This window comes from Peromyscus maniculatus, chromosome 13 (genome assembly GCF_049852395.1).
Source record: "Peromyscus maniculatus bairdii isolate BWxNUB_F1_BW_parent chromosome 13, HU_Pman_BW_mat_3.1, whole genome shotgun sequence".
NCBI lineage: Eukaryota > Metazoa > Chordata > Mammalia > Rodentia > Cricetidae > Peromyscus > Peromyscus maniculatus.
This window is the reverse complement of record NC_134864.1, coordinates 24,831,809-24,856,518: the sequence shown is the minus strand read 5'-3', so window position 1 is coordinate 24,856,518 and position 24,710 is coordinate 24,831,809. Positions and strand designations below refer to the sequence as shown.

Genomic DNA, 24,710 nt, shown 5'->3' with positions numbered 1-24,710 from the left:
TTAAAAGTCACTGCTTTCTAAGAAGTCACCCTTAAAGGTGGGTGTTTATTTTGTGTTTTGTTGTAGTTACTAACAGATCAGCAAGCACGAAACAACTACCCCAGAAGCTGGGGCGGGGCGGGGGGGGCGGGGGAGCTCTCTAGTGAGCATGCACTTAGCATGGTAAGACCCTGGATTCAATCCCCAACATCAGAAAGAAAGGGGAAACATCATCTTGCTTCCACGTGCTGTGTCGAACCAGTGAAGGAAAGAGATCAAGCCACTGGAGGGACCTGGGGGAACGGAAAGGGTTATCAGAGAGGAGGTAACAAAATTCAGCAGCGGAGTCAGCAAAGATGCCTTATCAGATCTCAAGCTTTAACACCAGAGCGGTGGCTGGCAGCCTTGCTTGAGTGCTTACTGCATGCTGCACTGCTTGAGCACTTACTGCATGCTGCACACATTATACAGACTGACCTCAGTCCTGATAGCTATGGGAAGGAGACTCCCAGGGTTGAAGTGCCAGGGAGCCTGGAATGTTTTAAGGAACTCACTGTGAAGCAAGCGTATGGACCACGGGGCAGCAAAGAGACTGGTCCGGGGGCTTCTGCAGTGGTTTAGTGAAAGATAAATAGGGACTGGCTTTTCCAGCTGCTCTCAGGCCAGGAGCATCTGGCACTTTCCACAGAAGCATCCATTTGCTCTCTGGGAGTTTCCAGGTTACCTTTCGCCAAGGAGGTGCTTTTGATCATTATGGAAGGGCTGGGTGCCTCCAGCTCAGGCTCACCGACAGACAGCCGTTTGGAGTCAGGTGCAGAGAGGGAGGAAATTGCAGTTCTGAGCAGTGCTAATAACCCACACCCCAGGGCTATCTGTATCTCAGGGGAAATGAAAACAGCCTTTCCGCAGGCTGGGCAGTAATCCTGGAAGGAGGACTTCAGCCTGATGCGACCTCCAGAAGTTGTAAAACCTGTGGCTCCGATCCTCTCTCGGCTACTTCACAAACAGAGCAGCCCTTCCCTTCCTGTCCTTGCCTGGTGGCCCCATGACATCACTGCTTTGACACCTTCCAATTACAGCCGTCTCCTTGGGGTTGCCAGGGTAATGCATCAAGGACAGGGATGGATCCAGGTTCCAGAATCTCTGAGAGTTGGATCCATCGCTCTGACCTACAGCATAATCAAGAGAGAGTCGGGGACTGACCGAAGTTCAACTTGAAAACGTGAACTTCGACTTGAGCATCACATGAGGGATATACACACTGTTCTGAATCCCTGCCTGTCCAGCCTCTGGCTAGACCCGTCCTCGCTCTGTGAGACACAGCAGAGACCCTGTCGAGGAGGACTGGACTATAGGTGCCACCTCTGGCTGCTGAAAAGCCCTCATTGACAAGTCTTTGAAAAACCCCCTCGGGAGCAGATTCTGGGGAGCCAGGGCTCCTCAGATTCTAAACTGAGAGTTTCCTCACAGATTCAGGCAGCAAGAAGAGCCTTCAAATCTGAGGGAAGCACCTCAAAAGAGGGGCTACAGAGCACCGCCTTTTTTCTAAGGTGCCTTTTAAAGAAATGCTTTCTTGTAGAGAAAGCATTGACCATCCCCGACCTCTCCCCTCTGCCTTTATAATCGACGCTGCGCCAGAGTCCGCCCCAGTTCTGCAGACACCGCCCTTCCTGGAGCAGCCACAGCGTGTGCACCGCTCAGCTCTTACAAGTCCCCATCTTTGCCCCCATCCCTCCTTTACTAAGGAGTTTGTATTCTTTTGCCAGTGAGCTGGCTGTGTTTCCTTCTCCCTTTGCACTTGATCGGTGGTTTTTCCATGTTTTTCTGCTTGGGTATGCTTGAGGGATAGGTTACATCATTAACAGGAGGTGTGACCACTGCAGGGATTCTGAACGGGGCAAGTGTAAACAGAAAGATTGAATGTTTCTGATAGCCAACAAGGATGTATTTCCAAAGAGAGCTGTGACTTTGCTATGAATGTCATCTTGCTTTCACCCAGGGTGACATTCAACAGCACAAGGAACATGTCCTGAAGGCCAGCCAGACACAGAGGGGCTCGTTCTGGCCACAGAAGCTCCATAGTTTGTTATAGGCTACAAGGCAATGTTGGGTAAAGGAAGACTGTCATAGGCGGGGTACCACCCAGGTCCTCCTCCTCCTGACACTCCAAGTAGGAAAATTCTGCATGGTTCCTAATTGGATTAAGCTGTAACTTTCATAGGGCCATTGAATTGCTAGGAGTTTAGCAACTTCTTTAGAAGACACAATGGTTGTGCGCACGTTGACTTTGGTTTCCGTAGACAACACCGCACAAATGGGTCTACATTTTTGTTCCCACCCATTTCCACCTCTTCTGCCCTTGAAGTGCCCTATGCTTTGATTGCTTTGGTCTGGGACATTGCAGAAGGACAGTGCCAAGGCCACTGCAACCACAGGGCATGACCTTCAGGGCCCCTTTCCGTCTGCACCGTTCAGGTAGAGTTAGCTATCTCCCATTGCTTTACTGCTCTAGCAATAAATTGTTTATATGGACCCAATAAAATGCAATGCTTGGAAGAACCAGAAGAGAAATATGGGCAGGAAACAAAGAAAGTTCAGAGACTCTGCATGCCCCGATGGCTTCATCTTCCTCCTTCCAGGGTGATGATTTCAATAGTTTTTAACGTGCACAATTTTATTCATAAGAGAAAGGGAGGAAAAATTCCATTTCAGAAGCTTCTAAAACACTTGACCCCACACTGCCTGAGAACGCTCTGTCGTTCTGTATGGCCTTGACCCGCAATCCCATTCATTCTAGTGGCTTTTCTGTTGAATAGGGTTTTCTTCCTCTCTCTCTCTTTTTTTTTTAATATCTGAGAGCTGTGGCATTTTTAACAGACTGCATCATTTTGGAGTAACGTTCTCTCGAGGTGGGCCACTGAGATGTGTAATTATATCCTGTGGGAAATGACGGTGGCATGAGGGGTGTGGGAGGAGGTTATTGAATCACAAAAACACGTTCCCTATTCAGAAAAAAAAATGACAGTGTGCAGGATGTTCAATTTCCTCCTGCCCCGTGACCGTGGCGAGCACAGCGTCCACAAGCAGAGAAGTCATTGGTATTCACCGGAGCCTGCCTGGTTTTGTTTTTTATTGTTTCGGAAACTTATTACTCTTTCAGAGCAGTTCCCAGGTTTGCTGCCTTTTTCTTGGTATATAGGAGCCATGGTAGTCAGAGGAAGCACTTTAATTACATTTTAAGTAGAATAAAAGCATGAGTATATTTATGAAAATTCTAACAGAAGGTGCAGTGAGACCATTAACTTAAATCCCCAAAATGCATAAAGTAAGTTTTTTGTAATGAAAAAAAAAAACATGGTGCATTGAATTGTACCTGCATATTAAAAATGTGCCCTAAACACATAATACTCAACTGTGTGTGTGGTAGTTGAAACTCCTCCTGGAAAGCGTGTCCTGGGGATGTGAGGCATCACTCTCTCTCTCTCCTCGGCTTGTCCTTAAGTTGATGCTCCAGAGATGCAAGTCACCCATCAAATAATCATCTTCACACTGTCCCCCAGATGCCCCTTCTGCTCTCTCTCATTGGGCCATTTCCCCCAGATCATCTGTGCTTTGATTAAATTTGATTTTAATGAACTTAGAAATAATTCTGTCAAGGGAAAAACATGAGGTGAGAGATGGGGAAGAACTAAGGTTCACATTTAAGCTTGAACATGACAGAGGCATCTCAGAAGAGGAAAGGTCAAGTTTTCCCTGAGCCACCACATGTTCATGAAACCTGAGTCCTTTGAGGGGTCTCGGCCTTGGCACTAGGAGGATTCAAAGGTTGGTTGGCTGTACTTTCAATGGGTTTGATAAAGCTATTCAAAAGAACCATCTAGAAAGATACAGCATAAATTATGTAGTGTTTATTCCCCCAAGAATATTGGTTCAAGGTTGAATTCTAATCAAAGCTTCAATCTGTGTTATTAAGAGGAAATTGTATAACTTTGACCTCTTAAAATATTTTTTTTAAAAAAAGAGCTTAAAAACCTCTTTATTCTTGACCAGAGAAAAAGTGTATGATGTAAGTCTTATAAAGCAAGTCAATTTATTAAGAGAGATGTAAAAACCAACACTAGGTTTTTTAATATAACCAATATTCAGCAATGAATATAGCCAATCTATTGACTAGCAACCTGTTGACAATCAATCTATTGACTCTCCAGGGCAGTGAGTGTCCCAGGTACTTGATACCTTACTGTGTATTCTACTTGTTGGTAACTTTACTAGTAATGATCCTCTTCGTGGTGTGCAAACACAAAACAAAGCCAAACCAAAAGAAATGAATTGAAAGCATTGTCAGAAGCCTATGCCTCTCAGAGAAAGAAAGAATGAAGTCACCTGCTATGTATGACGTACATTTCTTTGGGCGTGGCCACAGACTAGCTGCAACACAGTTGCATGGTACTAATAAACTGGGTTCTTGTCTCGGAGAATTTGAAACCAAGAGAACCGTGGGTGCTGTGTGATGAGTAGCCCTGGGTGCTGTGTGATGAGTGCTCTTCCCTGTCAACTTGACTGGATTTACAAATCACCTAGGAGATTGGCAGGTCCTTTCCAGGAAGCATTAAGGAGGTAGAGAGACCCACCCTGAATAGAAATGACACCATTTCTTGGGCTGAAGACCTAAACAAAATAAAACAGTGGAACGGACAAAGCTCAATGTCAGGGTTCTCTGCTCTCTGTGCTCTCTACCAAGAAAGAAGGAACTCCCTCTGCCCTGAGTTCCTGCCACCATGCCCTTCTACCCAAGTGGAAGGCAAGCAGCTGTGGCTGGACCCTCTGAAACTGAGCCACATAGTCCTTTCTCCCTTAAGTCATCTCTGCCAGGTGCATGAAGTCATAGCAATGAAGTCTGTAATTAACACAGGCTCTGACTGTGAGGTGTGAGGGACCCATGTCATACTATAGCTCCGCAGAGCACCCATTACTGTTGAAGCTCTAGCTAGTCTAACATCCGAACTTAAAATCTCCGCTTACCATGGGTACTGCTTTAGGCATATGAAGAAATGTAAAAATCTATAAATAGGGCTCTTAGATATTTTTTTTAGAATATATTCTAATAAAAATCCTAATTTCTGAAACTGGTTTTATCTTAGTACAGATTTCCGATTTAAAAGTTGGACATTTTTGTGCTCGGCCTCTTTAGCGAAAGTCAGCAGAAGCCAGTACCACCGGTCCTTCGAGCGCTCTCTTGCTCCCTCAGCCCCCGTGCATGCATTATTTATTCCAAAGGCAGTGACAAGGAGGTCTGATCTAAATGATGTATTTGCATGGAGAGTTTACCCATACAATTGGAGCAAGTCAATTGCTGAAGGTCCAAGATGCAATCACTGTTTTCATAAGGAGTCATCAGGTGGTGGCGTGGAGGTGATGGCCACCCCATCATCATCTCATAGCCCTCTTTATTTGGTTCCGTGTTGGCTTTTCTGTTAGGGTGAGTCACACAGTCCCTGCAGAGGCAGTTGAGTGGCTCAAGACAAAAGCCCCGCCTCATGCATCATATAAGAAAACGCCTGTAGCTGGGCGGTGGTGGTGCACACCTTTAATCCCAGCACTCGGGAGGCAGAGCCAGGTGGATCTCTGTGAGTTTGAGGCCAGCCTGGCCTACCGAGTGAGTTCCAGGAAAGGCGCAAAGCTACATAGAGAAACCCTGTCTCGAAAAAACAAAAACAAAAACAAAAAAAAAGAAAAAGAAAAAAAGAAAACGCCTGTTTTATAATAAGCAGCCAAAAACAGAACAAAATTTACTTGATACATCTTTAAATCTTTATTACTTTTTAAACTTATGTGTGTATGTGTGGGCATGTGGGTGTGACAGCCCACGTGTAGAAGTTAAAGGACAAATCGTTGGAGTACGTTCTCCGTTCCCATAGGGTGGAATCGAACTCAGGTCAGTAGACTTGGCTCCAGGCACCTTTATCTGCTCGGCCACCTTGCTGGCCCTTTAATATTTTCCTCATTAGATGTAAGGAGATGTGAACTAGATATGGAAATTAGCCATATACTTTTAGGTAGAAATGGTATTGCCTCTCTCTTTAAAGTCACTGTCAGAGTGGGATGGTTCACGAAGAGCAGGGGTTAAGAGAACACATTGCTCCTTCCTACCTATACCCCAGTGAGGCTCAGCTGAGATGCCGAACTCATTCATCTGAGTCTCTAGCTGATGCCCACCTTGGAAAGAGCTCAGAGATGACAACTCGTGAGCCCCGTCCAAATTAAAACATTCCAGGGTGCTGAAATGAAACCAGATTGGTTATTTTCCCATTTGCTGATTGATGTCTATCCTGATCACCAATTAAATGGAAACAGTGGGGTCAAATAACTGCTGTTAAGGGTAAAGGCTCTCTCTCGGAAGTCCTGTGATTACCACATACATACCCAGCTGCAAGGTGAGCACCAGACCGCACGGAACCCCCGCTTGTCAGGACTGAGACAGGCTGTCTGTGCCTCTGCGAAGCTGCACCTCTTGGTGACCCCATAAACTGCAGCAGGGATCCACTAGAAGATGTCAGAGCCCCCTCAAAGTCAGTTTTCTCCCTCCATCTTCCTACAGAATAATAAGGAAAAAAAAACCAGAACTTTTTAGATGAGTAGAAAAGGCAGGGGAAGTGAAATTGGTAATTAAATCATGACATACTCAAAGTAGAATTACATTGTTAGAAGTCAAATAATAGTTATTACTCAAACTGTGAAATAATTGTCATTCACAGAATAACAAAGACACTTTCCAAATGAGAATATTTGACTTCAAAAATCCCTGGAGCTATTTTTAAATGCGTATTGTAGGGCAGAGGAGAGTTAACACGCTGTAGCTTGTCATGGGTTATGTGCTTATAATCTCCTGGTTATATTGTGGTCTTGTTCCAGGTAGAATTATCTGGTGAGTTTTCACCTGTGTCTTATTGTCTTGATTTATCAATAACATGAAAATATTTCATTTTTACTTATCCTGTTTCTTCGGGTACTTTATTCTTCAACCAGTAATATATCACTATCACTTCAATTGTTCATACACAGAACCTCTAATCTTTGTCGTTCCTTAAGGGTTCTTTGAAAATTCATTTTTATTTTATATGTACGAGTGTTTTGCATGCATGCATGTACCCACACAGGCCAGAGAAGAGCATCAGATCCATTGAAGCGCTAGTTACAGATGGTTGTGAGCCCTTAGGTGGGTGCTGGAAACCAAACCCAGGTCCTCTGCAAGAGCAGCAAGTGCTTGTTAACCACTGATTGGTCTCTCTAGCCACACTCCCTAAGTTTTTTAAATATGTTTTCAAAAGTAGAATGTCTGTTATGATCATGGCTCAGGGACCTTAGATGAAGATAGGCAATTTACTACGTGGTTCTTCTGTTGGGGGTATGATGCTTTTCTTCCTGCATCCTATGAAGTTGGTGGCTTCTGCTGGTTTGTGCCATGGGTATGCTGATAACAAGGTTTAAAATCCAGGGGTTGGACAGAGCTGCGATCAGGTTCTTTTCCAGGCTATTTGTTGTGGGAACTCAGCTAGATTATAGGAGCAAGATTTGACATGGTATGAAAAATGTAGAGGGCACAGTTGTATCTGAATGAAATCTGTGAAGTGTATACAGGAGGTGCTGCGTTCCAGTATTATTTGCTCCTCAGAGGTCCATGGTTGGAAGTTTGGACTTTATTGTGCTCAGGTTTTGTTTCTGGAGCCTTTAAGAAGTGGAGCCTGATGACAGATTCTTAGGTCAACTAGAGGAAGACCTCTGAAGAGATTGTGGAGCCCCAGTCTCTCAGCCCCCTGTTCCACTCTGACCCCCCCACCCCACTACCAATGTGTTCCTAACATGTTGCCATCTACCACCAGAGGCCAAGCAAACAGGGCTACCTGTTCTTGAGTGTGAATTGACAAGTCTCTCTCTTTTTTTTTTTTTTTACAAGTAGCCTACCTTGGGTATGTCATCCAAATTATGGAAAATGAACTGATACAGACAGGTTTCCAAAGTCTTAGAACACTTTTTTTTTATATCAGAGCAATTATGTGCTATCACAAAACGGCGCCGACCATCAATCATTCAGTAAATATTTATTGAATGCAAGCCGTGAGGGCATAAGCTCCCCGGTCAACAAAAATGCTGACCATGCAGTCCCTTCTCAGATTCCAGCCTGATGACAGACAGGCATAGGGCATGCCTGGCCCTGGCCATTGTCCACATGCTGTATGCCAGGCAGGCAGGTCTGTAACTGCTTGAGCCCTCTCTCAACCATGCTGGGGACCAGCTCGGCTGGTATCTGTGACAATGACAAGAAACGAGCTTTTCTCAACTTCCACGTTGCCATGTCCCGCCTGTAACTTCTGTGTAGACTTGACGACATAAGGGGACATGCTGTGGGCACTAACGTGGGAATGAAGGCCTGGATCAATCTTGTCACTTGCTCAAAGTGATAGCAAAAGGTATTCTCATTACAAATGCCATAGGAAAACCTACTGTGACCACTAAAAGCCCCAGGCATAGTACATCCAGGTAAAATTCAGAATATACCATAGGAATTTAATCTTGAAGTCATGAAGTTTTAGCTTTCCTATTTTTTCATTCTAGTCCAAAATAACATTCCTTTGATTATTTATCAGGGAGAAAAAAATGCCTTTGTATGTTTTTAAAAAGAGTAGTGAAAACTTTTAAGGAAGAAATTTGGGAAAATGTTTTTTTTTTCTTCATCAAATATTCTAGTAGAATACTGCTCAAATAAACTGTGGGTTTCCTCTTTACTTTCTCTCTCTGGGAGATGCTAGCCAATGCAAACCAACACTTAGCAGGAGCCAAGCAAAATATTCCCAAAATAAAAATAGCTTCATTCTTGTGACTATTGCCTGCTTGACCATTGGCCCACATGTTAAGGACACCCCCCCTTCCCATGAAGACCCCTCTGTTCACTACATGCAATTGTCATGCTTAATGTCACTTCCTCTTTCTTCCAGAGCTTCTTTGAAGGACAGTCTGCACCATGGGACTCGGCTAAGAAAGACGAGAACAGAATGAAGAACAGATACGGAAACATCATTGCATGTAAGCGGCGCTGCTGTGCCCCTGACGGGATTGGCCACCAGGCTCATGCAGTGAGAATTTACTGTGCAATCACTGCCTTCATCTCTGCTGCAAGAGCTGGTGTTAAGGCTCGTGCTAAGTGAAGGAAAAATCGTCCGTGACCCTTGCTACATCAGTGCAAACCTCGCTGAGGACCTGGTTTTACTTTTAGATTTAAGGTTTAGATAATGCAGGTACTGTTACACTGAGGGAAAAAAAAAAAGGCATTTTGGAAGGAGTAAACATCCCAGACTTAATGTTTCCCAACTGCTGCATGCGAATGAATAGAAGTAATGGCTCACAGCAGGCTGCATGCCCAGAGCTCTGCACACATTGGTGCATTAATCCTCTGGACACTGGGTTAGGTAGGTCAGTAATAGCCCCATTTTAAGGGCAGGAAAGTGAAACTCGGAAGTTAAATGATAGTCTCCATATCACAATACTCATTAGCAAAAGGGCTAGGATTATATCTCAGAAATTCCCAGTGCCTGTGAAACTGAGCACTGCCATCCATAATGCCTCAGACAGCTTTTAAATCGAGCCCAACCTCATTAATGTTCCGTAACCATGCTGAGACGCAGAGTAGATTGATGAGGCTCCTTCTCCCAGAGCTCAGACCATCCATCCTCTGCATTCAACTGCTCCCAGTCATATAGGATGGCATCAAGGTGCTGATGGGCCCACTGTGGTCACCTAACAGAATCCAGGCTATTTAGGAAGGAGCAGAAACTAACAAGAGCCTGGGCCTGGGAGCATCTCGCTCATCATGTCATGTTACTTAGAAAAGAACAAACTTGGAGGGTACAGGAATTTCAAGGGAGCTGTGTATTTGTTTTATTGATTGTGAAAGTACAGCTAAATTCTACTTGCCTGCCTGAACATTCCTTGGCTTGACAGTGCAGTTTCTATGGTAACAACGCCCCAGACATTTCCTGTGCTTTTGAAAGTCTTCTCATCCATTCAAGTCACAAGTTACTGAGTGCTTGGAATGTGGCTGTTATGACTGAGAAACTGGATTTTTTTTTTTTACTTTTGTTTCATTTTCATTATTTTGAATTTAAATGGAGCATGGGACTAGTGGCTGTCGTATTGGACAGTTGTCTTAGTTACTTTTCTATTGTCTTGACCAAACACCGTGACCAAGGCAATTTAGAAAAGAAAGCATGTAATTTGGGGCTCACGGTTTAAGAGGGTTAGAGTCTGTGACCATCATAATGGGGAGCATGGCAGCAGGTGGGAAGACATGGCACTGGAGCAGTAGCTGAGAGCTTTTATCCTTATCAGCAGAGAGAGAGAGAGAGAGAGAGAGAGAGAGAGAGAGAGAGAGAGAGAGAGAGAGAGAGAGAAACTGGGATGGTATGGGCTTTTGAAACCTCAACGCCCACTCCCAACCCCAGTGACACACCTCCTAATCCTTCCCAAACAGTTCCAGCAACTGGGGCCCAAGTATTCAAACATGGCCCTACAGGGGCCATGCTCATTCAAACCACCACAATACAGGTTGTGGGTATGTTTTATGCAGAGGCAAGAGTAGGGCTTACACAGAACACAAAGGGTTCCAGCCAAGCCTTGCCTTCCCTTTGGATACCGACAAAGGCAAACCACTGGATTTTCAAGGGTAGAAACGTTGAATGTGTGTGCTTCATTGGCTGGTTTTTAAAACTCACCAAGGTTGCGTAGGGCTTCGTGGCTGTGTCATTGTCATTTATGGGCAGGAAATGTGCCTTGAGGTCTAGAGTCTGACTTGCCCTTGGTGAAGAGAGTTGGCCCTCTGGGACACTTGATCAGTGTTGAACACCAACAGTGCAGAGATCATCACATCAGCTGTTGTTTCTGCCTCTGGACAGAGTCAGCAAGCAGAGGGCAGGTGACCATGGTCTTATTTAATTCTGTATTCACTTCTGTATTAGCGGAAGGAAAATGGGCCTTCCTGGCCCACACGCGCCCTCCCAGTTACAGTCTCTGAGATTCACTGGAGCCTTGTCTTGTGGACGAATCCAGATTTCTCTCACGGCTCACAAGACCCTTGCCAAGAGGCTCTTCCCTTCATATTAAAGTCCCAATGAGGCATTCTTTCCCACACTAAGTGACAGAGTTCTTGCCCTGTCGTCCATGCCATGTCATCTATGTGTCCTTGTTCTGGGAGTTCCGAAGGCCATGCCGTGTTAAAGGGAGTCTGGGGCAGTGGCGCTCCAAGGCTGCTTCTCCGTGAGGTTTGGTTTCATGCTTGCCTTGTGGGCTACTTGTGAAACGCTCTGAAGGGAGGGTGGGTACAGAGGTGTGTTTGAGTGTACATACATGTGGGGGTGGGGTGGGTACGCATAGACACAAGGAGGGCTATGAGAGTCCTGTTGTGTCCCTCTCGACCTCATTTCCTTAAAACAAGATCTGTCACTGAGCTCGCAGCTGGGCTGGTGGCCAGCAAGCTCCAGCCCTTGCTCTGTCTCTTCCCCCGATAGCGCTAAGGTGACAGGCGAGGCACAGCCGAATCTGGCTTTTTACATGGGTCCTGGGGACTTGAACAGCAGATACTCTTACACACTGAACTACCTCCCCAGATGGAGAAATATTTTCAATAATGAGGGGCACGTGTCTGAGGTTGAGCATCTTTACTCTGGAAATCTGACATCTAGAATCTGAGCCTTTTTGAGCATGAGAAGATGCCACAAGCAGAAATTTCCATAGCATGAAATGATTTGATAGCAGCAAACTATTTTTTAAAATTATATAAAAATACCTTTAGCCTGTACATACAGGGTGGGTGTGAGATATAAATGAAATTTGCCGTAGGCTTGGGTACTCTCCCCGAGAGATCTTGTGAATATGTATGGGTGTGTGTATGTGTTTCTGTGTGTGTGTCTTTGTGTGTACCTACATCTACATGTATGTGTGTATACATGTATGTGCATGTGTGTATTTATTTATTCATGAGGTATTCCAGAACCCCAAAATACCCATTTCTGATTCTGAGCACTTGTGACTGGGGATATGTTAACCTGTGAAAGCTAGCATTTACTACATTGCACACCACTCAACAGTTTACACAGACATAACTTGTTTATTCTCTGTAAGGACACCGTGAGATAGGAGTGTGTGTGTGTGTGTGTGTGTGTGTGTGTGTGTGTGTGTGTGTGAGAGAGAGAGAGAGAGAGAGAGAGAGAGAGAGAGAGAGAGAGAGAGAGAGAGAGAGAGTATATGTGTGTGTGTATACACCACATGCATGCCTTGTGCCTGAGGAGGCCAGAAAGGGCATAGGATCCCCCTTGGAATTGGAGTTAAAGGTGGTTGTGGACATCCATGTAGGTGCTGGGAATCAAGCCTGGTTCCTCTGAAAAAGCAGCTACTTCTCTTACCCTTCGAGCCTCTCTCCAGCCCCAAGAGAAAGTTACCGTTTGAAGCATCTATTTTAAAAGCCATACAACTAGGGGGAAAGGACAGGGCTGTGGCAGAAGGACTGGCTGTAGACCGTGTTGCGGAAGATACACTCAGAAGTGGAACAGATCTCCATCTTGCTGACACTGGGGTTTCCAGCCTGAGAGTCAGACAGGCCAAGGTAGGCAGGGAATAGCAGGTCTCCAGCTGTCAAGTGGAACTACATTGCTGAAGCCCTGCTGGGGCCGAGGGGAAGCTAGAGGGAGAAGCAGCAATCAGAAAGACAGGAGAGCAGAGGCCTTGGGCCTGGGAGACAGACTCTGGGATCCCATCATGCTTCTGTCTGAGTGACCTTGGGTGAGCCATGAACCTCCTTCATGTCATAATTTTCTGAGAGCATTACGTGCTGTACAAGTGAAGCAAATATTAAAATGACGTCACTGCTCTCTGTGGTGGGGGAAGGTATCTTTTCACCATCACTGCTCCTGTCTTTTTCTTTTTTTTTAATGATTTCTTTATTATATATGCATTGGTGTTCTGCCTGCAGGTATGTCTGTACAAGGGTATCAGATTCCCTGGAGTTTACAGACAGTTGTGAGCTGCCACGTAGGTGCTGAGAATCGAACCCAGGTCCTCTGGAAGAGCTGCCAGTATTCTTAACTACTGAGCCACCTCTCAAGCCCTTCCTGTCTTATTCTTTTATGGCTTAGAAAGATGACAGGGTCATTTAAAATAAAAACACAAAGACTGAGCAGATCTGTATTGTGATGTTTGGGGCTTTCCATGACAGTGCCACCATGCTCCTCAATGGTCCCCTTCCCTGTGACCAGGGAGTGAGCTAGCTCTGCACAGGCAGGGCGGTGGCATGCATCTCAGTGTGACCTGGCTGCCTGTGGCCTTGCATGTCACATTGTCTGTCTCCTGGGTACCCACCATCCCATCTCCTCTTTGTCCTCTCTCAGCATTTCCACTTTGGATTGCCATGTTTGTGTGCCTCTCCAGGGACAGTCACACAGAAACTCCCCTGCTCCAGCTGCTCCGTCCAGTCTCCCCCCCCCCCTTCCGTCTCTCAGATGCCTCTCAGTGCACAGCCGCCTTTCCTTCCAGTTTGCTACATTTTCTAAAATCTCCCTAGATTGGTCTGTCATTTGTAACTCGTTGTTTACGCAAGCATATTTTTATATGACTGTGTATCATATATTTATGATGTAGCAAGTCTGTAAACTAGCTGGTTGTGTAACTATCCCCAGGGCTCTGTGTTGGCGTACCCTGAGACATTGATCACTTGAACCATCTGCCCGGTATGAAATGCTGCTACAATAGAGCATCCGGGTCCTTAGAACCAGTGATGGACTCGATGTGAATTGGGGATTTCCATACCATACATGCATGAGGAAAAACCACTAGCTGTATTGTGAGTAGGAGAAGCACCGGGCAATGGCCTCTGCCCCGTATCTGTGTGAGACCATGTGATCTGAGAGCTAGGTCACTGAGGAGGGCACCCAAGAGTGAGCGCCGTCAGCCATTTTTGTGAATCCACCAGACTGCTTTCTACTAGTGTGAGTAGTACCATTTAGAAACTGCTTCATTAATGTGTGTGAGTATGTGTTTGTGTGTGTGAGACAGAGGGGGTGGGTAACTCTTACTTTTTATGGAAGATGTGCAGAGGCTAAGAGCCCTTACCTAACCTAACCCATGTGTATATCACATGTATATAAGGTGTAGGCATGGAGGGCAGTTGGCATTCTGTCTCCCTAAAGATTTATATAAATGCAGAAAGGCCAGTTCCCCTTACTGAGATGTCTGCCTCCTGGAACCCAGGCATTGTGGACAGCCCCTCCTCTTGGCATGAGGAATTGTGGGATTCAGTGTACATATCATAGAGATTCTCAGCAGTGCTCTCCAAAGAACATAAAAAAAGCTTGTAATGATCACATTCATTGTTTCGCAACAGTGTTTGCATATAAAATGGTGCTAATGGCGCTTCAAAACTGTTTATTGGCTTTGCTCTTAAGTAAGTTAAACTTTTCCTTTATTTACACTATAAATTTGCTGAGCAAGCCCTTTCCAAATCGAAGCTAGCATTCCATCCGCCATTACCAGCACCACACACACAGACGAAGCCCTTCTAATCCTCTCAATGATTCCCAGTTATAATTAACTCCAAGCAAAGGCAAACACCAAATCTCCCAGCTAACGAGGCAGCCCCTTTGCAGCTGCTCCCCATTATGGGGTACTGGTAGTGAAGAGAAGGAGCCAGAATCCATAGGCACCGAATTCCCAGGCAGATTCTCGCTCTCCTTCTTCTTTGCCATTTATTCAACAAATAAATATTTAACTACCGTGTGTCTGGTCCTGAGCCGAGCTGAAATCCCTCTCTCCACCTGCATTGACCTGTGTGCTTCAAATAAACCAGGCACTGTTGTAGATGTCAGAGACCAAGCCGGGCATCAAATAAACAGGATGATGGTATGGCTGTAGAACAGCCTGGGCAGTCACTAGGAGCACGATATAGAATGTGCATTACGAAGAGATGCTGGGATGAGAAAACAGAGCAGGGAAGGTGATGGTATGGGGTGCAAGTTTCAGTTTGTAGAATGTGGTCCAGGAGAATCTTCCTGGGAGATGATGATGCAAGCCAGAACTTGACACAAAGGATGAAGATAGCAGTGTCCACAAAGTGAGAACAGGAAGCCAGTGTTGCCAGAGCAGAGAGGTCGGAGTGGAATCTCAGGCGCGAGGCACTGGGGTAATTAACTACAGTGACAGAAGGTGATAGAGTCCCTACCCTCATGAACCTGACAGTCCCAGGGCAGAAGTTGGGGGAGCTGTGGAAGGAGTCATGTGATGATACATGGTTACCCAAATGAGTGAGATACAAGTTAAAGGCACAACTGTGATTCCATTAAAGCTTGATCTATGGAGAGTGACTTATTTGAGGTGTGGGAAGGCCTCCCTCAGTGTGTGCCATGGAACCTGACAAGATGAAGGGTTAAGGAGAGAAAGACTGAGGCAGAGGGATGTCATGTAAGCCAACCTGTTATGCTGCCACACAGGGGGTGGGGGACCTGAGAGCTGAAGAAAAGCTGGGTGGTTGGAATGGGACAGTGAGAGTTAAAAGGCAGAAAAAGAGTAGGAGGGGGAGAATCCAAACCACATCCTCGAGCACATTGCTGCATTTACTCTTTAGTAGACAGACAAGGGAATTTCACTAAATGAGAATTGGTTGTTGGTCAAACATGCATTGGCAAGTTTTGATCAAACTGTGAAATAGAAAATCGATCAGAAAAAAAAAATCAGTTAAGAGATCTTCAGTCGCCCAAGTGAAAAAATGTATGTTGTAAATTCAAACAAAGTAACTCACCCCAAAAAATCAAATCTGGATAGAATGTGGGGGTCAGACAGATGGACGAGAAGCTGGTGGCTGGCCAGACTCTGTACTCAGATGAGAACGAATCTGAAGGAGAAATCAGGAACGGGCTTGCGCTTGGCAGTAACGTGGGAAGCTGTGTAGTTTGGGGAGATGCTGTAGCATTCAAGTGAGCCGTTGATGGACAGTTAAAGGGGCTGTTCTGAGGGGATGGTAAGAGAGGAGCCTGGTGCCAGCAATGAGTTAGTGAATCACGGGGCAGATGCGAGGCGCCGGATAGGAAGAGAGGAGCACAGTGGAGAGAGTCTGTGGAGGAGACACACAGAGCACATGGAGACCCCAGAGCCCACCCAGGGGAGGGGAAGCTGTAACAGCGCATCATGTCGAGCCTACATACGGAGGCTGGGTGATGCTGGAGTCCCGATGGGACTGACTTGGTGCTGAAGGCGGCAGCAAGCACATCCTCACTAGGGAGGGGAAGAAAGGTCCATCCTGAGTTTGCCTCTGCTGGAGCCAGCCCTGCTTCCCCAGGGCATGTGCTCATCAGTAACCAAGAAAGGCCTGTGTGACCTCATCTTCCCCTCCAGATTGCATTAACCAGAAACCCAATTTTGATGGCCCGGGTTGAAGACCTTTTCTCCAGGATTTTTATATCAGAGCCAAGTTCTTCTCTCTCTGCTAATTGAGCAACTCCAGCAGATCTGTAAAGACCATTTACAGTTGTCATCCTCTGGCTCGGCTGTGAAAACCAAGGCAAAGGGAAGGAAGGAACTAAGTGTTTTGTTAGACAAGAAGGAACTGGAATACAGGATCCTTTAGCATTAAATTCAGGTGGACAGACCGTGCAGATTGAGGCAGTGTGTTCAGGAAGACGTGGGGTAAAACTCAGAAAAGCCAAGAACTGGAGTCAGGGATCCCTGGAAGGTTCTGAACAGTACAGAGTAAGACTGGCAGAGGAGGTAAGTGGAGAAGCCACAGACAAGGAGAGGTACCATTCAGCCAACAGCAAGAGGGGATCTTCATACAGAGACCCCTGCAGTCCAACCCAGCATGACCTCCTGGTGCTCAGAGCTTTGTGTCTGGGGGAAACAAGTGGAATCAGCAATGGGGAGCATGCCAAGCACCCTTCCGCGTGATGCTCACCCCAGCCCCTTTCACAGGCTGTTCCTTGCCATGGGTGCCGCAGAGTCCTTGGCCAGATGTAACCAAAGAAGGAGCAAAGCCGGGCTTTCCAGAAGTCACCAGGAATTCAATTAATTTCGAGTTGCCTCTCAGAGGCCGGATGTTACTTAGGTCACTGTAATTCTGATTCAATATTTAACTTAACTATGTCATCAATATTTAGCTGAGAGAGAGAACTGGTTAGAGATGAAAGCTTGTAAATTTCAGGCTTTTTTTCTGCCACTGGGAGAATATCTGATCACACAGAGGTTAAAATTATAAAGCCATTACCAATATTGTTCTGTATAATAGGAAAGCGTGAAAACATTTGCAGCTACTTTGGGATATTTTTAAATAATGTTATTTGATTTAAAAAAGGGTATAAATACCATGTTTGGAGGATTTGAGGCATAAAGACCTGTTTTACTTGTTTAGTATTTTTTTTCCTTAAGCCCTTGACAGTTTTCTGAAGCTTTTCTTTTTCTTTCCATTGATACATAGTAATTCTACATACTGGTAGCTGTAGAGTATGACTCCCCAGTGCATATACACATAATATGGGGTAACTAGCCTTTCTCATCCTGCAGTGGTGAGTTTACCAGGGAACTTTGACACTGTCTCCTCCAGGTCTTGGCAAAATATAAATTGTTGGGGGTGATCATTGCCACCATTGTGCTGGAGAGCGCGGGTACCTACTCCCCTTGTCCACTGTATCCTGGCACCTCTGCTCAGGATCCTTCCTTCCCACTCCCGTCTCCTTCCTGGCTACATGTGTAGACCTGCTTCAACACCACAGGGCACACCTCCCGTGCACACAGGGACATGTACACGTAGAAAGCGCAGGCCAATGGTAATGATAAGTGATAGTTTTTATAAACCCGGTCTTCATGAGGCGGTTTCTTACCCTAACAGATCAGTACCCCAAGTGAGAAAAGGATACATTTCAAGGAAAGTAACTGACCAACCCAAAACCTGGATGGAATATGGAATCAGACAGATAAAGGAGTCATATACAGAGACATATAGATGGACAGGTGGCTGATGGGTGGATAGGCCATGTACTCAGGTGAAATCAAAGGAGATCAGGAATGAGATTGATATTGGGGGTTATATGGGAAGCTAGAATGTAGTTTGGGGACATTTTGAAGCATTTGCCCTGGTTTCTCTAGCTAAAGTTTTTTGGGGAATCACATTCTTTATGCAGATTGAGTTTCACAAAGCAGTTGAGTGTGTTAATTTCATGATGGAGAACACTGAGCAGTGGTGATAATGTAAATACTACTCGTGTTTTAGTTGGATTCCAGGCATGCATGGAAAATAACTTCTTTGTCCCTAATTAAAACAGCAGTGCATACGAGTTACAGAAAACGTGTACAGTAAAGCTGAGGAAATGACCCAGCACGCCATCTTCCTGATAGAAACTCTGCTAACATTTGTTTAAGTTTACCCTGGGCTTTTCTCTCCAAGCCATGAGTTACTGGCCTTGTTTCTTTAGTTTGTTTGTTTTAATTTTTTTCATTTCTGTTGGTTTTGTTTTCTAATAAAAACAGAGTCAGCATTTTTTTTCTGATTATTCAGATAATATAAAGCATGTAGACAGCTGCAGTACGTAAAATCACATCAAATCTCAGAGAAACTCCCTCCTTCCGGTTGCCACACTGTGTCTAGCTGTGCGCACACAGTCCGTTTCAGAGAGGAGGGCATAATGGCATGTAGGGATACCTCCTAACAGTGACCCTTAATCTCTGGTCTATTTACCATACTTAACAAGGAGTGTATGCTGGATGAAGAGATGTTTCAATGTGTTGTTCAGTGAATAATCACAGGAAAAGAAATCTGTTCTGATTCAACACAAACACACGTTTCTAATATTTTCAATTTGGCTGTGTCTGTGTCTGTGGAGCAGGCAGATAAGGAGGGCAAACTACACATACATGCATTTGATGTGCTGGCTTGTGACCTGCTCTTCTTCACTCTGCGTTCCCAGGTAAATACACTAAAGCCAGAGCAATCCCCTTTAATGACTGTATTAACAGTCCTTTGCTTATGTGATCCACCTTTGCTCAGTTCACTGTTGATGCCACTGAATGATTAAAGTGGTGGTGGGGGGGGGGGGAAATGTGTTTTAGAAAAGGTGCTGTCAGCATAGATCTGACAGAGAGTCAGAGACGAAATAGGCCAGGTGACAAATGAGCTGGTCTTACGGTGTGTCATTTACAGTCCTGAAAGTGACTGCTAGCTTTTACTCACTTACGTATAGCTGACACTTTTGAACACATTTATATTAACTCACTGAATCTTCACACTGTAAAATGTCAGCAGTATTATTACTCCCATTTTATAGTCGGGGAAATCAAGGCACTAATTAAGTTTGCTTGTGCAGGGTCACACAACCAGAAAGTGACAGGCCGAGGTTCACTCTGGGATTCTGGCTCCAGAGTCTGGGATCTTCAGCTCTGTGGTACATGGCACAGAAATGAGAAACATTACTGAGTAGCTGCCTGGAGATTCGGATGTGGGAGTTGATGAGTATGACTCAGACCTTTTCCTCTTTCCCTTTAAAATTAGCCCCTGTTCCTGTCATTCCCCCCCCCAAGAGAGTGGCTGCTTGGAGTCATTAGTTCACCCAGCTTGGCTATTCTCTGAGTACACCTCCTGCTCTCAGTGACCTGAATCGTATTATGCAACTTCTGCTAGAATGGCGCATTTATTCACATAGAAGAGGTGACTCTTCATGGCAGGAACGGTTACAGGAAATAACTTGTTTCCCAGCTGATGGACCTGGGGGAGTGATTGATTCTGAGGACTCTAACATAGTCAGTGGATAGATGTGACCCTTGATGGAGTCTACAATACCATGGTGGCATTACTGAGAAGTGGTGACGGCGGGGAGGGGAGCCCTGTGGAGTAAGTAGGCCGCTGCAGGTTTCGCTTTTGGTGCTGTTTCTTGCCCCGGGCCTTCCCTGTATTCCTGTCTGCTCTGCTCTGCCATACTCTCTCACACTGGGATGAACTAAGGCTTCTGAAGCTTTGGAACTTACTCCCTCGAGTTGCTCTCTCAGGTGTCTGGTCTCAGCAATGAAAAATCTGACTAATACAGGAATGAACAGGGCCATGCTCCAGGAACTGAAGTGTATGACCATACTTGATCTTCCCAATACTCTTGTGAGAGGAGGCCATGTCAGCTTCTCCTCACCAAAGCTCAGCAGAGTCAAAGTTGTCTGAGTCCACTGTTGAGGTCAGGGTCATCATTCAAATGACAGTGTCTGGGATTCTGAAGACGCTGATATTTTCATTCAACACAAAATAAGAACATAAAAGAGCTTTAGAATAACCAGGAGAAAAGCCTTCATGCTGGGGTAGATACTTAGATTGGCATTAATAATGCTAATGTTTGAGTCATCTTAAAATCAACTAGCTGGGACCTCCAGAAATATCAAGTCCTTGAAGTATTGACCATATCACTTTTGCAGCTAATACCTGGTAGCCACAGATCCCATTGGGTTTCCCAAATTTTATACATGAACAGTGGAATTCTCCAAAGCACTGCTTCCATTCAACAATCATACCCAGATCCTGAGCCTAGAAAGGCTCCCCTGAAAGGCCCAGCTGATGGCCTTCAGAACAGGGACTGTCCATGGGGGCTCAGTGTGTCTTCGGTTCTTTCTCCTGGATGACTCTAGTATTTGTTACATGCTAGAAATGTCTGATAGGCATTTCCTTATAAACATTTGGTATGACTTAGCTTCAAGATTATCCCAGAGAATAACTGAGTTTCCCTAAAGAATAGTTGTAATATATTCATCTCAATATACATCTGACTGAAAAAAAAAATCTGGCAATGCATCCTACTTGCTTGTTCCCGACAGTCAATGTTGACTTTGCAGTTCACTGACTAGTAGACTTCAAGGAAGATGCTGGAAGCCACAGTGTCTGTGCTACATCTTTCTTAAGTATCCCAGCAGCAGGGGACAGAGGCCTTGGACCTAGGAGTGTCCCTCACATTGCCCCTTTCAATGGCTCCGTGTGGGTGGTGGATGCATTCCATTTCTTGCATTGCTGTTTAGGAAGGATGCTTTTCACACAAGCCTACAGAAGGATGGGGGATTAACTTGCTTCCTTTCAGTTACTATGATAAAAAAAAAAAATACCCTGAGAAAAGTAAGTTGGTGGAAAAAAAAAAAAGTTTAGCTTTAGCCTATAGTCCTGTGTCCCCATATGTCTGCCTTTGTGGAGAAATCAAGTCAACAAGAGGTGAAACAGCCAGGCACATCTACAGTCAAGGGCAGAGAAGAAAAAGCAGTGAACACATGCAGGCTTATTCATGCTCATCTCTTTTTCTCCGATTCCATAGAGTCTAAGACCCCAAACCAAAGAACGATGGTACTCACCCCAAGCTCAGTCTTCCCATATCAATTAACATTATCACATACTCGTAGGCCAACCTGATGTTGACAGTCAATTCTTCAAGGCCCTTTTCATGGGTGATTCTAATTTGGGTCAAGTTGACAATTAGAACTAACTAGCACACCCACAGTCACCAAGAAACATAGTCACATGATGACAACTTTGCTTTGCAAGGTGAAGTACCTCCCTGTGCTCTCTATAGACTGGCTCCTGTAGCCCATCCTCACTGCTAATGTGTAGTTGGTTCACCATATCACTAGGTACCACATCCACAGAGTCAACCAATGTCAGATTGAAAATCTTTGGGGAAATGTGTTTGTACTGAATCAGTGCCTATTTCCTGTCATTATTCCCTAAACAATATGAGAGAGCAACTATTCACCTCACATTTCCATTGTACCCTACAGAGATAATTTAAAGTATGCAGGGGAATTTGCATAGGTTATATGCAAAGAGTATGACATTTTATAGAAAGAATATAAGTATCCATTGATTTGGGTATTTATGCAGTTCTGAGACAGATCCAAAATATATACCAAGGAACATTTGTATCTTCCTGGCAGGTAGGTTCAACTCTCGCTGTTCACACTTATTTTAACACTGAAAGAGAGAATACTTCATAACCTTTTTCTAATTCTTAGACATTTCTAGCAAATGGACATCAATAATGTATGACTTCTCCTTTAGCAAACTAGAGTCCCTGCTACTATCACCAAAGAAAGGGAGCAAGCCCGTGTCGGGAAGATCTTTCCAGCAAAGGGCTCTTAAGGCTGGAAGTCTGTGAATGTCCTTTCCATCCTTGAAGGGGCTGTTGCCAATGGAGATCGGGGTTGTAGCAGAGAATGGAGGAAGGGTGCTCTAAGTGCGGCCATGCTGTCTTTGAGTTGTGTGGACCACATACAGCAGAACATTTGCCTTCTCACACTGCTGAGCAGCTATCACCACCATCCATCTCCGGAACTCTCTTCTTCATCCTGCAAATTCAAAACTCTACATGGAGTTTCTAAACAGCTCTCCATTCCTCCCTCAGCCCAGCCCCAAGTAATGCCCATTCTATTTCTTTGTGTAGTTTCCCACCATGGAACCTCACGAGCAAAGTCCCACACTCTTTGCCCTTCCATTCTCTTGTGTCTTGTGTTTCACATAGCATAATATCTTCAAAGTAGACTCTTGAGCATGTTGTTGTAAAGCAAAGGTTGATGAAACCACCAATCAAGTCTGGACCTAGAGAGGAGCCAGCACCCCACAAGACCCCACTGTTCCTTGTTCGGATCACAGCTTACTGTTCCACCCACTAAAATAGTGACTACTGGGTTGGGGATATGGTTCTGTGATAGTGTGTTTCCCTAGCATGCATGAGTCCTGAGTTAGATGCATAACAGAGAGAGAGAGACAGAGAGAGGAGAGACAGAGATAGCAACAGAGAGTCCATGAAGATCTTACAGTAACCATTTTCTCTTTTTTTCCCATATTTTGAGTACCTCTCAGAAGAATCATCCCAGAAAAAAAATAGAATATGTAGTATTATATAAGCTACATATAAAACATTTTAACTTTGCTAATGGGTATACTGCATAGAAACATACAAAAACATAAGTGCAAGATAACATGTTCTTTAGCCCAATATAGCATAAATATTAGCATTTTAGCATGTAACCGATATGAAATTGTAAGTTGGGCATTTTATTCTTCTTGTCTACCATACAGTGTGGTAGCTATTTGGCTACACATGGCTATTTAAATTTAAAGTTGTTGAAATTAAATATATTTTAAAAGTCAGGGGCTGGAGAAATAGCTCATTAGTTAAGAACACTGGCTGCTCTTCCAAAGGACCTGGGTTCATTCCCACAAGATGGGTCACAACTTCAATTCCAGGGGATCTAGTTCCCTCTTCTGACCTCCATAAGTACATACATGGTACACAGACAGATATACACGCAGGCAAAATATCTATACACATAATTTTTTAATTAAAAAATAAACAGTTCCTCTCTCTAATCACAGTCCATGTACTCAGTCACTATGCATGTCTGGTGATTGCTGTGCTGAAGAACAGTGGTGTAGAACATTCCATCTATGCAGAAAGGTCAACAGAAAACGTTGCCAGTGTCTCCTGTGTGTGGCTTTCATTTGGTGTGGCTTGTGTTTATATAGTTTGTGTATGTAACTGTAGTTCATTCATTGTCATTACTAAATAGCATCCCGCTTGATAAGTTGTAATACTTTTGTTAATTGTAAACAATGTTGCTAGGTACATTGTTATTTCCCCATTGGGATGCACACAGTATCCACTTGTTACCACTGGCACATTGGATGGTTGTCTTCATCCTTACATAATAACAAATTCTTTTTTCTGTGTTTGCAATCATGTTCACATTCACTGGAAAGTTCCAATTGTGCTACACCCTCACCTACACTTGGCACCGTGACACTTTCCAGTGGAGATACAGTGATACTTCTTTGTGAGCTGGTCTTTCCCCCTTATTCATAAAATAATAAGGTAATTGTAAGCAGGGTAGAGAAAAGAGATGATAGATATCTCCTGTGTATATGCTTATATAGTATATGTAATGTTTTATATTACATATATGGCTACTATCCTTAAGTAGGTCTGATCTGTAGGGGAAAAAGACATGTTTACAATATAGATAGATAGATAGATAGATAGATAGATAGATAGATAGATAGATAGATGATAGATAGAAAGAAAGATGATAGATAGATAGATAGATAGATAGATAGATAGATAGATAGATAGATAGATGATAGATAGATAGATGATAGATAGATGATAGATAGAAAGAAAGATGATAGATAGATAGATGATAGATAGATAGATAGATAGATAGATAGATAGATAGATAGATAGATAGATGATAGATAGATAGAAAGAAAATGATAGATAGATAGATAGATAGATAGATAGATAGATAGATAGATAGATAGATAGATAGAGAGAGAGAGAGATATCAGTGAACAGGCAAATTGAAGATCTACCTAAGCTTATAGAAGGTAAGATCATGTCCTCTCCCTTTTGGGGGAGCTAGCTAAGAGCCTGATAATATGCAGAACAGCTTCAATTGGGTTCTGTTAGGGCACCTTTTTCTCAGGAGCTCTGGTGACTTCAGCAGGAGAACTGTCTAGGCTGTCTCTGAAATAAATGGCCATGCATGTGCATGAGCTCTTCTGGCAAACACGGACTGTAACAGTCCACACACATCCATCACACGCACAGCCGACCTCCCCTCAGCTGCTAACACAGGCAAGATATATATAGGGAAATACTGGTTCTAAACACACTCGTTCTGATCCTTAAAGTAGG

General features: G+C 44.4%; 1 protein-coding gene across 9 annotated transcripts in view; it reads left to right on the top strand.

The window, feature by feature from the left end:
• Ptprm (protein tyrosine phosphatase receptor type M) overlaps positions 1 to 24,710 on the top strand; it is a 706,714-nt gene that overhangs the window by 599,951 nt on the left and 82,053 nt on the right. For all 9 annotated transcript variants that reach the window (XM_042259959.2, XM_076549820.1, XM_076549821.1 and 6 more), the window contains one exon: positions 8,973 to 9,060. In XM_042259959.2, the coding sequence (XP_042115893.1) occupies positions 8,973 to 9,060 (88 nt within the window). The remainder of the gene's footprint in view (positions 1 to 8,972; positions 9,061 to 24,710) is intronic.